At 37.7% G+C, this 15,316-nt stretch overlaps 1 protein-coding gene across 2 annotated transcripts in view; it reads left to right on the top strand.

Moving 5' to 3' along the window:
• The first annotated feature begins 1,968 nt into the window (after positions 1-1,968).
• Positions 1,969-15,316, top strand: part of ITIH4 (inter-alpha-trypsin inhibitor heavy chain 4) — a 33,639-nt gene continuing 20,291 nt past the window's right edge. For both annotated transcript variants that reach the window (XM_067568125.1, XM_067568124.1), the window contains exons 1-10: positions 1,969-2,061; positions 6,069-6,229; positions 7,073-7,177; positions 8,499-8,661; positions 8,762-8,872; positions 8,983-9,111; positions 11,046-11,162; positions 11,724-11,892; positions 13,221-13,346; positions 15,036-15,217. In XM_067568125.1, coding sequence (XP_067424226.1) covers positions 1,987-2,061; positions 6,069-6,229; positions 7,073-7,177; positions 8,499-8,661; positions 8,762-8,872; positions 8,983-9,111; positions 11,046-11,162; positions 11,724-11,892; positions 13,221-13,346; positions 15,036-15,217 — 1,338 coding nt within the window. In that variant the 5' untranslated portion in view covers positions 1,969-1,986. The remainder of the gene's footprint in view (positions 2,062-6,068; positions 6,230-7,072; positions 7,178-8,498; positions 8,662-8,761; positions 8,873-8,982; positions 9,112-11,045; positions 11,163-11,723; positions 11,893-13,220; positions 13,347-15,035; positions 15,218-15,316) is intronic.

The raw sequence follows: 15,316 nt of genomic DNA, 5'->3' as shown, positions 1-15,316 counted from the left end.
TATGTTGATTGCTACCCTTAGAGACAAAATGTCACTTTTGTCATTACCAGTGATAATCTAGGGCGGGACCTATTGCTTCCCTGGCAGCCCAGTCGATAAAGGTTGGACACCATTGCTCCACAGCTTCAGGCCCTGGGTACTTGAAGACATCTAACTTCTCTAAGTAATTTCTAACTTGCATTCTAAAATATATAGTACTCTTTGTTCTTCCAGTTGAAGATCTATTATCTATCTTTTCATGATGCTGCAAGACAGCTATACTCCACAATGATGCTTCAAATTGTAGGTGCCAAAATACATTTTTGAAGTGCTCTAGGGACAGAGCATTTTCTACAGCAGCAGCCCTGCCATGGACCTTACCAGAGAAGACGAGACAGAGTCTGGCCACATTCAGGACTAAATGTCATGCCCAACAGTTTACTAAGGCCTCTATCCTATCATGGTATTTTCACGTATCCCTATCCCACATTTAGGGCTTGTCTATATAGGGACATTGACTGGAAAAGCTATTGTGGAATAAGCTATTCTGCAATAACTATTACCTAATAGCTCCCTGTATGGACACACTATTCCAGAATAAAAGTCACTTGATTTAAGAAGAATGGGAGTGCACTAATTTTGCTGGAATAAACAGAGTTTGCATATGGGGAGCTATTTTTGCTCAGTGTAGACAAACCCATATATTGAATGGGAAAAAGGAAAGAAGTGAAGGAAAAAAAACCAATAACCAAACATGAAAACTAGTGACATGAGAAGGATTGCCCATCAAAGCATGCTCGGTGCTATTATTAATTGTTCTACATTTGAGCCCAAAGCTCATTGAAATTAGCGGAAAGACTGTCATTGACTTCAATGAGCTTTGGATCAGGCCTTTTCAAATACCACGGTGATAGAAAAACCTAAAATGCATAGATTTGTTTACCACCAGTGGACAGCTCCTCAAATTAGATGGGTACTGTTGTATTTACATTTTTTTAATTCCATTATTATGCAAAAGTGAAATGTGGATTCAGGGGGAAAAAATTCTCCTCCAATGCATCACAACTGACATCTTAAGAGAGTTGTATGTATGTGAGTGCAAATTTTGCCTAAATAATATAGACGGCAACATGAACAAAACAGAAAAGCAGGTGCAAAAACACATATGATAGCTTTGCATCTTTTGGAAAATAAATGTAATCCCCACACCTATCATTATTTGAAGCAGCATAGAGCTATGCTTTTATAGCTTAGGTACCAGAGACTCCATAAATTCCTTTAGGAACTAGATAGTGCTATTGATTTTACATGGCAGCTGCTCAGATACTACGGTCATAGGCAACAGCATTAAACATTTAGTGTCTGTCAAGTCCTAGGTACTTCCAAAAATGTTTAAGTATTATGGTTGTGTCTAGTGGTTAGACTAAGGAGAATAGGAAGTTATGACTCCTTGTTGTACTCCTAGTTCTGCGAATGACATACTGTATGACCTTTGACAAGTCATTCTTTTCTTTGTTGTCTCAGTTTACCCGTAAAAATAATGGGCTACTATTTCATTAACATCATACATGTGTTGTATGCCTTATATCTGAAGTGTTTTGAGACCCTTTAAAGGAAAGGTGCTATAGAAGTGCAAAGTGTTATTTGACAATGGCCATGTGCTATTTCAGATCTCCATTCACAATCACCTTTTGATACCATATTTGTGTGTAAGTTCTATGATATTAATAGGCAGTTTGAAAGTTAAGTTTGAGCAGGAAATATAATGGAAGCTGTTAATTACAGATCCTAGATTTATGGTTCCATAAAATAAATTTTAGGATCATAACACCTTGAAAAAAAAGCTATTAGGAAAAGATGCTTTTAATGATCTGATTTATTTACAGCATTTATTGTGTAAATATTAGGTTTGTGGTCTTCCCAGAACTTCTGCACAACCCAGTTACTAGTTATTCATTAACTGAAGCTAGTAAATAGGTTTTCATTTTGAGAGCTGGTGTTTCCAAAATGGAAGGGCGAGTGTTTGTCGCATTGCTGGTCTTTTCCTCACTTATAGTGTTAGCAGAAAATACAGAGCACAAGGTATTGAGTCTGTTTGTTAATGATAGCATGTCTGAGCTAGTTTCTTAACTTTTCAACAGCGTATAAGTGAATGAATGAATTTTCAATCTTCAGTCATGTACTGCAGCTCATTTATGTTGGAACCATTAGCCACTCTGTGAATACATACACTGTGGTGTGAGAAGGGTGGGATCTATTAAGGACTTTCTTTTGGTCTGTTGAAATGTGTGATCAGTCTTGGAGGGAGACATATTGGGTCTTGTTGAGTAAATTTGAAGCAGTTGCAACTGCTTACATCAGGGTTGAATTTGGCCCATGAAATCGCTAGCTTCTTTAGAGGAAATAATTAGTTTCCATGAGATGTGAAAGAGGAAGGCAATTAGCTTCTTTTATTTCTTCGAAGCTGAAAATGAGTTTAATGTAATGTCACAAATGCATCAAAGGGGGAGGGTGGTGTGGTAAATGGCCTAATGAAAAGTAAGATTACATTTTAGAAAACATGTTTAAATGTTTGTTCTTTATTTCTGATGATAGAATAAACTCATACATTGGAAAATCTTACAAGAATGTTATAAAACAATATTCCTGTGGAGTGTCAGACATTCTGTACTTATGGATGTTTTTTAGAAGGTGTAGTTGTGACACTTGGTCCTCTGCTTCCTAGGCTGGTAGTACCAGGGAGCACAGCTGAGGGGGGAGGTACTTAGCCTTGGGACTTGAGGTGGGTAAAGAAAAGTTTATAGATTGCTCTCTAATGATGCTTTTCTGGTAGACACATGGGGCTAGATTCTTTCCTGCATCTGAAATTCACCTGATGGAGGCCAAAGGAAGGTGGTCTAACTAGCATCCTGGTTCTGTGGGTCAGTCTGTGTGCTGGCTGTAGCATGAGCTAGAGTAGCCTTGGGATTGCTCTAATTTATGCCCATTGTATTGGACCATACATCGTCTGAGGATTGACACAGCAGAGTTCCTCCCTGCTCCTTCCTCTCTCTGACATGATCCTATACCACGTTTTGTGGGCATTGGGGCAACTGGCACAGAAGCCAGCTCCTCTGACTTTTTATATCAGCTGAGAACTCTGCCCCTGCTGAAGGAATTTTCAGCTGGCCAGTTATGGCCAGAATCCTCCTGAGCAACACAAAGGAATCAAACAGGAAATGAGATTCTGTCTCATGAAGTGATGGAGACGAGATCTAGAAGGAGGAGAGCCCAGGTCGCTTCCCTAAGAGGGAAAGTTACTATGCAGAGTGTGATATAAGATATTTGAAAATGGGAGGGGCAGTAAACACAAGGGGAGATATTTGGGGGATACTGAGAACCCCCCACAAAAAGGGCCATAACTATTTTCCTTCTGTTCTTCCAGGGCTTTGTTTTTTACCCACTTGTTTTGAACGGAGCTAGAATTGACTCAGCTGGTTTGATTTTGCCACAGTAACTCTGATTTCTGTGAAGAGGGTAACTGCTTCAAGGGAGCAGTGAGGCAAGAAACCAAGGGCCTCCGCATTTGAGAATTGTGGCCATTTCACAGCAGCTGCTCTCCTCAGCCTGGTGTTCCATTTAGATTTCTCATCACTGGTCTTATGAGTCGTGTGTGTTGCAATGATGGTGCAGTGAACAGTAATAGGGTTGCTATTTCTTTAAAAGCTTTGTGAGCCCTCTAGGGTACTCACTGTCTTCCAGAAGCTAGCCAGAACCACAGTATGACTACACAACTAGGCCTTGCCTGTATGTTGTATATATTTACTCAATACAATTATTTGGACCCTGCCTTGCCTGGGTGGTCCTTCATTTTGACACAATATGCGCTTTAACTTATGAACCACCGAGGCTAAGGGCCAAGATGGCAGTGAATCTAAAAGCAATGCCCAGCAGCCAAAAGAGAGAGAGCGAGAGACATACACACATGATTTTTTTCATAATTGTCCCATATGTTTTGATTTGACTGTCATGTTTTTCATGAAGGTCCTTTGATGGCTTGCAACACTGTCTAATACCCCCTTGATTATTCTTAGTTTGGCTTATTCATCAGTACTGTGAGCAATCTACAGGGGGCCATGCGGGGGGAGGGGGGAGTTTTTAACCCTTTACTTCTAGGTCAGTGGTTCTTAACCTTTCCAAACTACTGTACCCCTGAAGCCTGAGTCCCACCCCCACGGGGCTGAGGCATGTAACTTAGTTTCATGGCGCCCCTGTGGCTCCAGGCAATTGCCTTTCTTGCCACCCCCAATACCAGCTCTGCACTTGCGACCCCTCTAAACCCCCAGGTTGAGAAACACTGTTCTAGGTCGAGCAGAAGGGTGTAAAGGCACAATTTTTAGTCTGTTTATGGCAGCAGTGGGTTAATTCGTCACCAGTTTAATTTGTTGATGTTTGTGAAGTGCTTTGTAAATGATAGCATCATCATTGCTCATCATTGTCCCATAACAGTGTGGATTGAAATCTTAATTTGCCTATCCCATTGCTCCCTCCTTCATCCTACAAATATTCTGAAGCTGTTTATCTTGCCAAATACCTTTGTTTGTACACCATTATCTTGGCTGATGCCTGCACAGTTCTGAAACTAGCTATAGAACAAGCAAAAGAGGCAATAAATTACGTATTCCTGAGTGTTTTGAATTTCTTTATAGCTGACAGGGTGCTGAGCACATCTCCTGGTCTATGATGTTGGCTGACCACTAAATTGTGGTCAGCATACTGTAATCTTATGTATCTCATCTGTTCACAATTATGTTCAAATGAGATTAAAACTAGTCATGAAGGCAAGTACCTTGACTGTGAAGAAACTGACAGCTTTAAAATAGATGCTATGTACTGGTGAGCAAAACATAGAGGTGAATGATTATTTTAATTAATAATCATCTAGCAGTTTAAAAGATCTTCAGGTTCAGTATGGATAAGTGAAAAGAGAGATGTGACATTTTTTTTTTAGACATTAAACTTTTTATAAGTAATTTTGCTATTAACTCTTAAAGATGCTATTGGTTGAGGTTCACTTCAGATTTACAGTTTTATCATGACTGTGGTTATCAAAAATGCTGTGGTGGTTGAACTCTGATTTATACACTGCCATCCACACGCTGACAAATTCTTTTGGACCAGTCTACAGCCCCACACCACACATGGAAAAACACCTTTAATAAAATCTTAGGTGCTACAATAACATCCCAAGAGTTTCCCATTGGAGTTCCTTGATGAAATTTTCACAGTGAAAGCCTGTTAAGGTAGCGGGGCATATTTTTCTAAGCATTATTGGCTTTGAAAGAGTTAAATAGTTTGAAACAGATGCATTTCAAGGGTATCTTCTGTCTGTGCAAACAGAGGAGGCAGCCCACACAGGGCTCTAACCTGCCAAACGTCACATGTGACCAGAAGCTGCCGGATTGCAAAATGTGCACCTAAGTCCTACTTGAGAGAGAGAATGGGGGGAAAAAAGGAAGACCATCTGGATCTTTGGGCCAAATACTTAGAGGCATTAACTAGGTGTCCAGTTTTGTGAGCTAAGTCCTCTACTGGTGGTCAGTACAGATAGTTGTCCAGCATCGTAATCACCTGCAGAGAGGATGAGATTTCAGAATGGCTTACTGTTCAGCCAAAGCCCTCCGTGGAATAATTTATGCAGAACTGGCCACAGTTTTATATACAATAAAAATGGTCATTATGGGGATGTGAATAAAGAGCAAGCAGTGAGCAAGCTTGATCACAGATTTTGAATGGAAAATAGGACTCTCTGCTGTTGTGAACTGAGTGAAAATTTTGTAAAGATCATAGCCATCAGCATGACACCCTGTGTGAGCCTCAGTTGAAGCCACAAATGGTCAATTCAGTTTTGCTTTTTAAAATAGGAACAGTCTGCCTTTTCCATTAGTGTCAGCAATCTTACCTCAGATAGGAAGCCAACAGCCCCCTGCCGCTTCTAGAGAGCTGAACATTACACCAGCCTCCCCACCCCTCAGTATTTGAAGCTATCTTTTATTATGGTGGTAGCTGAATTTCACTACACTTTCTATTTCAATGTTTCTTTTTTCCAGAATGCCATTGAAATCCACAGCCTGCATGTGGACTCTACAGTTACATCTCGATTTGCTCAAACTGTTATCACCAGCAAAGTTGTCAACAAAGTTAATGAATCCCAGGAGGCTGTTTTCGAAGTGGAATTACCTAAGACCGCTTTCATCACTAATTTCAGCATGTAGGCTTGTCTGCTACATCTAATGCTAACAACACGGTTCTCAATCTGTGGTGTATTAGAGCACCAGTGCACCTTTCTGATGATACACTGAGTGAAACATTTTGAAAACCAGTTGTGGAAGAATGGAAGGGCAGTTGAATTGTCAGAGGTTCTCTCACATAATGGTGTGCAGAATGGAAAAGTAGAGAATGAAAGTTGGATATAATATAGGGAAGTGAAATAAATGAGCCTGCCTTCTGTGCAAAGTTTATTGTATCCTAGCCAGACAGCATAATGTATTGCAGGAATTTCACTAGAGGTCAATTCTGCTTGATATTCTTGCTATACATGACCCCTAACTGCCTCAAAGGGTGTCTGAGGCTACAGCTACACTGACGGCAACAAAGTTGTTGCCGTCAGATCGATTTCTCTGGATCAACTGAGCAGTCAGTGAAGACCCGCCCAGTCGATCCAGAAATCGACTTACTAAGACCACCTTCACAAGTGGCATAGCACTGCATTTACGGGAACGCGGTTCCCATCGGCACAGTGCAGTGAAGACGGCGTGCAGAAGAGGAGCCCAGAAGTCGACGGGAGTTATGCAAGTTTTTTGCGTAGCTTGCGTAACTCCCGTCGACTGCCGCCAAATCCGGGAGTTAAGTGTAGACAGGGTGTTTGTGTGTAGGCACAAAGACAATGACACCATGGCTTCCTAGTGAACTATGGTGATTAGAGGGAGGTGAGACTTAAGGGCTTCCTGTGCAGATGTCCTGAGAACCACAGGGCATAGAATTCCTCCCCCTACCCTTCCCACAGACCTGCAGATCCCACCCCTCAATATTAATATTTTAAAACTTTTTTTAGGTCGATTGATGGAGAGACGTACCCTGGAACAATAAAGGAGAAAGCATCTGCACAAGAGCAATATGACATTGCAGTTTCACATGGTCAAAGTGCCGGCCTTGTCAAGTAAGCAGCAATTCTGATTCACTATTATTTCCTCTTTTTTTCAGTTTAAATATTATGGGTTGGATTAAACTGCATTGAAACTGATGGGTGTAACAGCTACCTGTTATTCAGAAGAAATGTACAAAAGCAATTGAGCTCCTTTATGGAATAGATAGCTGAAACAATAGGGGGCTCTGTCCAAAACAAAGCCACATGCAAGGCTGGAGTCGGAGTTAACCCTGTAGTGCAAGGTGGGAAGGAAGGGCGGGGGAGCTCAGGGAGTTCTACTATGATCTGATAAACTCAGAGGTGGGAGACGGATTAGATTGGAGCAATGTGTGTGTGTAAGGGAAGCAGCAAGAAACAAACACCACAGAAGCAGACTCAGATAACAAGCAGAAAGCCAAGGAGACAGCAGAATAAGCACTGGGTACATGGCCCAAAGAAAAAGCCTAGAGAGAGCTTTTTGGAGGCTGAGTGCTGACTTGGAAATGTGAACAAAGAAAATATCTCCTACTGTTTGATTTTTTCCCCCTGTGTTCAAGGAAAAAGGACCAGGACTTAATGCATTCTTTGTAAATAAACAGGATTGCATAAAAGAGATATCTGGCTCCATCATCAATTTCTCCTCCTAACTGAAACAACCTGCAGGACCCTGAATTTTGGCTAAACACTAAGGTGAAAAAGGGGTAGTGCCAAAATGCTTTTCAAATCAATAGCAAAAATGGAAAAAAACTTTCCTCTTACACAAAGTAATTATTTGCTGCTTTTAAGGTCACATTCGTTTAAAAAATCCACGACTTCAGAGAGTTACTAGATTAAAACCAATCTAAGCAACAGATGCCACAAGGGGAACTATTCATAGCTCACCCAGAAATGGGCTTGGATGGAAAGCTCTATGGACCTGTACTACGCTAGGGGGTAACAACATGTCTGGACCTACCCCTTGATAGGTTCAGGACCTTAGAATGCTTCAGAACTTTAGGCAACATTGCACTGGAGGGGAGTACTCAATCTGTGGTTTTCAGTTATTCCATCCCACTGCCACTGACATTAATTCCAACCTCCAGTGCCTTTAGGCTTCTACTACAAATCTAAACTCATCTCCTACCAATGGATCTAAACTCATCTCCTACCAATGGATGTACACTAATAAATTTGAAATGGTATGTAATGTTCCTTAGGATGTGAATAAATTGTATTTACATTAAGCAAAGTGACCTGTCTCTCTCCTTGACTGTGCCACTGACCACTCTTTAAACCCAAGCAAATGGAAACTTTGGCAACATCCCCTATAAATATTCACAGCAAAAAGCTAAATGCCAATTTTTCTTATTTTCAGAACCACTGGAAGGAAACTAGAGCAGTTTCATGTTTCAGTCAATGTTGCACCAGCCAGTAAAGTTACCTTTGAGCTGATCTATGAGGAGCTGTTAAAGCGAAAATTGGGGAAGTATGAATTGTTGTTTAAGGTCAGACCCAAGCAGCTTGTTAAACACTTTCAGGTAAGCTACACCTAGAAGCTTTAGGAATAAATGCAGCTAACTTGTGAGGGCAATCTGCAGCTGCCAAATAATGCTGACCCATTTTCTCTCTCTCCTTCAGATTGATATCCGCATCTTTGAACCGCAGGGTATAAACTTCCTGGAAACTGACAGCACCTTTATGACAAATGAGTTAACTGAAGCTCTTACAAAGGTGCAGAATGAGACCAAGGTAAACATCAGCAGGAAAATTGTAATGCTAATGGGAATTTACCTGTTATTTTTAGTTGTTATTACGTTTGTGATTAATTTTAGTTTAGTTGTTTTGTGTTTAATTTTCAGGCTCATATTTTATTTAAACCAACAATAGCTCAACAAAAGAAGAGTCCTGAACTTGAGGAAACACTCCTAGATGGAGATTTTATCATACGTTACGATGTTAAAAGAAGTGTCAGTGCAGGAGATATACAGGTAACAAGTATACATATGGTTCACAGAAGTGAGATGAAGCGCAAATGAGAGATATCGTGGGTTGATAGATTCTGAACCTGCTATAGTACAATTAAAAGGTGTAGTCATCAATTCAGAGTAAGTAGGAGTTGAAGGTAATCAGTAAACCCAGAAAAGGCACTCAGTACTTTGCAGGAAGAGATCATCTATTCACAAATTAGTTTTATATGGGATTGTGCTCTTTTTCTGTAATAGGGATTTTCCAGTTCTAGCAGATGTAAGGATTATCTGCCAGTGTCTTTTGTAAATGAGATTAGCTGACTTGATTTAGACAATTGTTAAATAGTAATTAGTTGTGTGTATATTATGTTTAACTCTATTTATGTTGTAAAACAATTTTTATAAAATTTTTATTATAAAAGAATGGATCTGTGTAAAAAGGTTTGTGGACCAATACACCCTCTAGTTCAAAGTATAATATGCAGTTCACTTTCTATATTATTTTACTAATTTAGTGTATATGTTTGAGTTTAAAAATGGGAATTACAGTTAACAGGTGCCTAGATAAATGTTGCTAAATAATCAAAAAACCAAACAACCCCTCAAATAGATGATAAAGTTATTAACTTGATTCTATTTCAGTTGTTTTAGAGCAATTATTTTTGTGGTATGCATAATAGAATGTGCCTGATTCTCCATCCTGTTACTCCAGATTTATGCCACGCAGTTACACAAGAAGCAAGCAGTTGCCACTGGGTGAAGAATCTCACCTGCTCTATCTATTGCATGTGACACACACACAGTTAATCTAAACTAGTCAATGCTCAAAAGAATAATTTTATTCTCTATTTTTTAGTTTTTCATTTTTATTTAACAAATTTAGAATTTGAACCTCATTCAAATTATACTTTATTAAACAGATTTTAAACTAAAAACATTTTGTATTGAAATGATGTGCTATTTTAAATGATTCATGTAACTCTCAGGCTCATTCAATATGTGACACTCCAACATACAGTATGAAGAAATTAATACGTGAAAGGAAAAAAGGTTGTGAAGAAGTGGAGGCACAATCCACAATTGACACAAAGTAACAAAAGCAAGGAAAATGGAAAGTTAAGCCACTTAACAGTAATACCCTCTAACCTCCATCCACAATCACATTGCCATTACCTCAAATTACATATACCGCAGACCCCACATTGCAACCTAAATTCTCGTCCCCTTTTATCTTTCTGTTCACACTCGTTGCCAGATCATTTTTTCCCTTGCAACAGTAGTTATGGATGTTTTTTGTAGTGGTTGTGTAGTAAGAGGGTAGTTTGATAAAGGGTTGGGCAGAAGAGCATTTAAAGATATAATTAGGATAATAGTGTTGCTAACCACCTCTTAGATTATTAATACAAAATGTTAAAAACTTGAATTACATTTCATCATTTTTATTGTTTTCTTTACTCTGCTTTTTTCTGAGAGCAACAAAAATAAACTAGTCAATTTCAACTTTATTTCTAATCAATTTTATTTTCTGTTTTTTGTGTATTTGCAGGATACTGCAAAATTTAGGTTGCAAACACTGTAGGGTAATGTTATTCCTGTCAAAATGTATCTTTTCTATTGAAGTTTTTTTATGTTGTGTTTATAAAAGTTTGTTTTGACAAAGCTTACATGTTTGAACTTAATTGTCGTGATACAATACTGTTTATGATGGAAGACCACGCTTCTCAAGAATGGCATAGTCCCATGGAATGTAGTAGAAAGAACAGGGTATGACTGTCTTTTGAATTACACTACACATAGGGCGTTGTTTTTCATTAAAAGTTATGTTTCAACAATTATTTGAGAAAATATTGTTTGGATTTGTCTTGAAGACTAGCGAGTTGATGATGGATCTGTTCTTGTGGCTATGTCACAATAATGTGGAGTGATAATTGTATGTATTAACCTTTGTGTTTCAGATCGTAAATGGGTATTTTGTGCATTACTTTGCACCCAGTGAAATGCCAACATTTCCCAAAAATGTCATCTTTGTTGTAGATCAAAGTGGCTCTATGGCAGGCAGAAAAATTGAACAGGTAACTGGCTTCTTAGATACAGAATTATATTTATATACTTTAGTCACACTATCTGTGCTATTGTATAATTAAAAGCTGATGAGTGCACTGTAATTTCTAAAGGTGCTTCATATACCAGCAGCTCTATCTCACTCAAGGAAATAACTGTGAAGTTCAGTTTTAAAACTCCTGTTACTTTTGTAAACATGCAACATTTTCAGAGGCTAGAAGCCATGCTTTTGGAAATAGGCACATGTGACTTTGTTTAACTTGATCATTTTAAAGTGTAATCCCTTGTATATCAAGACTTACATATCCAGAGATTCTTCCTAATTCAACTGTATATGATCCAAAGTTTATAAATTTGAAACTTATGACAAGTGAATTACAACATTTGCATTTGAGTATATAACACAAATATTGTGCTGTAATATATTCTGTTCTTCTGAAGACAACCCTCATTATTTAATACTAACTATGCAGGAAAAATAAAGATACCTTAACAAGCTGCAGCTCCATTTTAAATTCAAATTCTGATAAAGTACAAAATAAAAAAATGCATTTCCCCCCACTTTTTAACAGACGAGAGATGCTCTCATGAAGATTTTGGAAGACCTCAGACCTGAAGATCATTTTAGCTTAATAACCTTCAGTAGCCGGGTTACTGAATGGAACAATACTTTGCTACAAGCAACTGAACAAAATGTGGAAAGTGCTAAAAGATATGTTAAAACTATTATGGCTCGAGGAGGTAAAGATGATGTCTAAATACTTTTAAACATAGACACTCACCACAGAGTACATGAAATAACTCTTAGAACAAACTGTTGTTATTAATTTATGTTATGTGGTACTTTACAGACAAAATAAGACCTGATACCTGTCTCAAAGAATTTACATACTAATTTTAGACAGGAGGTACCAGTTATTTTTTAACAAATACTAGGGATGAGAAGGAACAGGAAGATTGGTTACATTAATAAGATCAACTGGCAACTAAACTGTTACATGCACATATACAGATGGTTTACAGTTGTGAAATGTAAGGCATAAGGGAATTTTTCCTTTTTATACATATGATTGTTTATAATAGAGCTAGTTTAAAATTTTCACAGAGAACCTTTTTCCTCAGAAAAGGCCAATGTAGCAAAACTGAAATGTTCCATAATATTTAACTTAAAAATAATTTAAATGAAATGTTTTGATAAGGTCCACCTTAGTGGAATGGAATGTTTCAGTTTTTCATTTTGAAACAGCTTTTCATTTCAAGGTGTATTTTATTTTATATAACACATTATAATATATAATAAAAAAATTTTTTAAATAAAGTCAATCTAAATGCAACATTTCAATTGACTTGAAACAGAAAAATTCAAAAAAATGATGTTTTGTTCTGATTTACAACAAAAATAAATTTTTAAATCACAGAATTTTCTGTGAAACGGAAATTCCAGTTCTCACACAGCTCTATTTATAAGCAACAAGCTAATATAACCATTAGTGAATGGTGATGCCTAAAAGTTTATTTTACTGTCTATTGTTATGCTATTAATTTTGTTTTACACTTGACTGAACGTTCAGACCTCAGCATTTGATACTAATGAAGACCATCAGTGAGTGGCACAAGCCTTAGACTCCTCAACTGCATCTAAGTAACATTTCTTAAATTCTGGTCTCATAGATGATAACACACCTATTTTACTACCCCTCTGGAACTTTACACCTATTTTACTACCCCTCTGGAACTTTACACCTATTTTATTTATTTTTATATGGATCTGTAGAAACACTAAAAAATGCCCCCTTCCCCCCCCCCCCCGTCTATATTCCTCTTGACATAACTTAAAGATACTGTACCCCAGCATAATTAATGTACAATTCAATTTAACCCATCATTAGTAAACCAGCTAATTTAAAAGATCAAATCTTCCTCTCTCTCTAAAAATTCACCACCTTTTACAATTTCCTCTCATGTTATTTTTTTATATTCAATCAAGTGCCTCTTTAGAACTGAGGTAAACTGATTGGGTTCTTTGATTATTTTTAGATGTAGAATCATGCGTATTTTCTCTATGACAGGAACTGATATCAACAACGCCCTACTGACTGCAGCAAACACACTGGATAAGGCCAACTATGCTGAGATATTGCAAGGAGAAAGCATTTCCATGATAATTTTGCTGACAGATGGCCAGCCCACTGTTGGTAAGTTAATCACAGTAAAGTAATTGTCCCGTCCCTCCCCGCCCTCTGGATTATGCAATTTTTACATTCACGTTGTGGTAGTTTCTGTACCTGGTCTGCATACTAGGAAATCCATGCCCAGGAGTGGGGTGGAAGTTGTCACCCGTACTTGGTCCACTCAAAACATGCAGAGAAGCTACTTATTCAGGCTATACTTGAAAGGAGGATGGAAAGAGACAAGTTTGAGCTGGTGGCAATGGTCTGCATGTTTGAGCGTACACCCTTTGACAGGAAATACAATCTAAACACAATCCTTTGTGCAATTTATGATCTGTGAGGGGTGAGGGAGGCTAGCCAAAACATGTTTACACATCAGAACTGCTTGTGTTGTACATGTGTGCATCCTTTTTGGGTTAGGTTACAACACTTTCCCCTCACTTCCTAAAATCTGACTGTGTATTTTGATAGTACTTCTTATTCTGTAATCTTTTGTGAATTTTGTTCTTGACTAGCAACTCACTGTGATATCACAAGACAGGAGGATTATCATGTGAGAAAGTAATTAAACTGCTAATTCTGATGTCACAATTAAGCGATTATGGCATGTGAGAAACATGCACCAAGTGCAGATGAGACTTAAGAAACAAAATATTCTGTTTTCATGCTAATTTCCTTAAGCAACTAAGAACTAGAAAAGAAAACACAGAAATCACAAGCTATGAAATGAGCACAACTGCTTCTGAACAAAGATTTTCAAAGTTTTGCATGAGGCATCAGCTTCTCTTCTATTACTGCAAGATTGCATCAAACCAAGGCCCTATACATGGAAAACCCATAAGGGGTAGGCCTGTCTACTGATTCTCACAACCCAATGACTTTATTTTAACTAAAAACAAAATTAAAAGATTAGCAAGATGGAGAAATTACCTTTGCCCCATAATATTACTACATAAATTAAAATAATACTGGTCTGGTAGGTAGAGTAGGAGACTGGCAGTCTGAAGACCTGAATTTTGTTCCTGATGCTTACTGATTCATCATGTAACACTAAATTAATGGGATTGCTCACGTGAGAAAACGTTCCAGGATTGGCCCTTAGTGATTTTCAATATTATATTGTATGAAAAGCTACAATGCAGTAGCCACAATGGTGGCTAGATGGGGGGAGAAAGAGAAGCAATTCAATTTTTAAGTTACAGTTCATCTGGATTGCACATGAGATTATTCATTTTCTCTCAATGTACATGTATAATTTCTGTTAATAATGCTAGTTTGTCTTCCGCCATCATCCCCGTGCCTCTGCCTTTGTTTATGTTGTATCTGTCCAAATCAGTTTGTAAGCTCCTTGGTTCAGGGACATGTTTAAGCCATGTAGTTTGTAAAATACCATACACAACTTGGAAGATCTGAATAATAATAATTATTAATATATTATTATTGTATTGTTATTTTATTAATTGTTTTAATATATATTATTGTTTTATATATAGATGGAGAATTAAACACAGTCATTGAAAAAGCAGAGTGGTATTTTCACCCTCAACTTATTTAACAGAACTCAGCAACTTATTTTTTTTTAAAGTTTCACTTATTTTGAATTACTTGTAAGAAGTTTGAAGCAAAATTTTCAGTACATCCTATTGCTGTCTTTCTATATTTAAAAAAATCTCTAACACACACACATATATACTGTATTTTTTTTCATCACAGGTGTTAGAAATGTTGAAATAATTCAACAAAATATACAGAAGGCTGTCAAAGGAAAGTATGTCCTCTATTGTCTTGGCTTTGGTTTTGATGTCAGTTACAAGTTCCTTGAGAAGATGGCTCTAGACAATGGAGGAATAGCACGTCGTATATACGAGGACTCTGATTCTGACTTGCAGCTTCAGGTAGGGTTCTGTTAATAATTTAGGAAACATATCAACACTCTGTAGCTGACTTGAAAGTTGCCACACTTCTACAAAAAAACTTCAAAAACAGACTTCAGT

Source organism: Emydura macquarii, unplaced genomic scaffold, assembly GCF_026122565.2.
Source record: "Emydura macquarii macquarii isolate MOO-44397 ecotype Brisbane River unplaced genomic scaffold, CSIRO-AGI_Emac_v2 contig_2846, whole genome shotgun sequence".
NCBI classification, from domain to species: Eukaryota; Metazoa; Chordata; order Testudines; family Chelidae; genus Emydura; species Emydura macquarii.
Note: the sequence above shows the minus strand (reverse complement) of the source record. Positions and strands in the feature narration are given on the sequence as shown.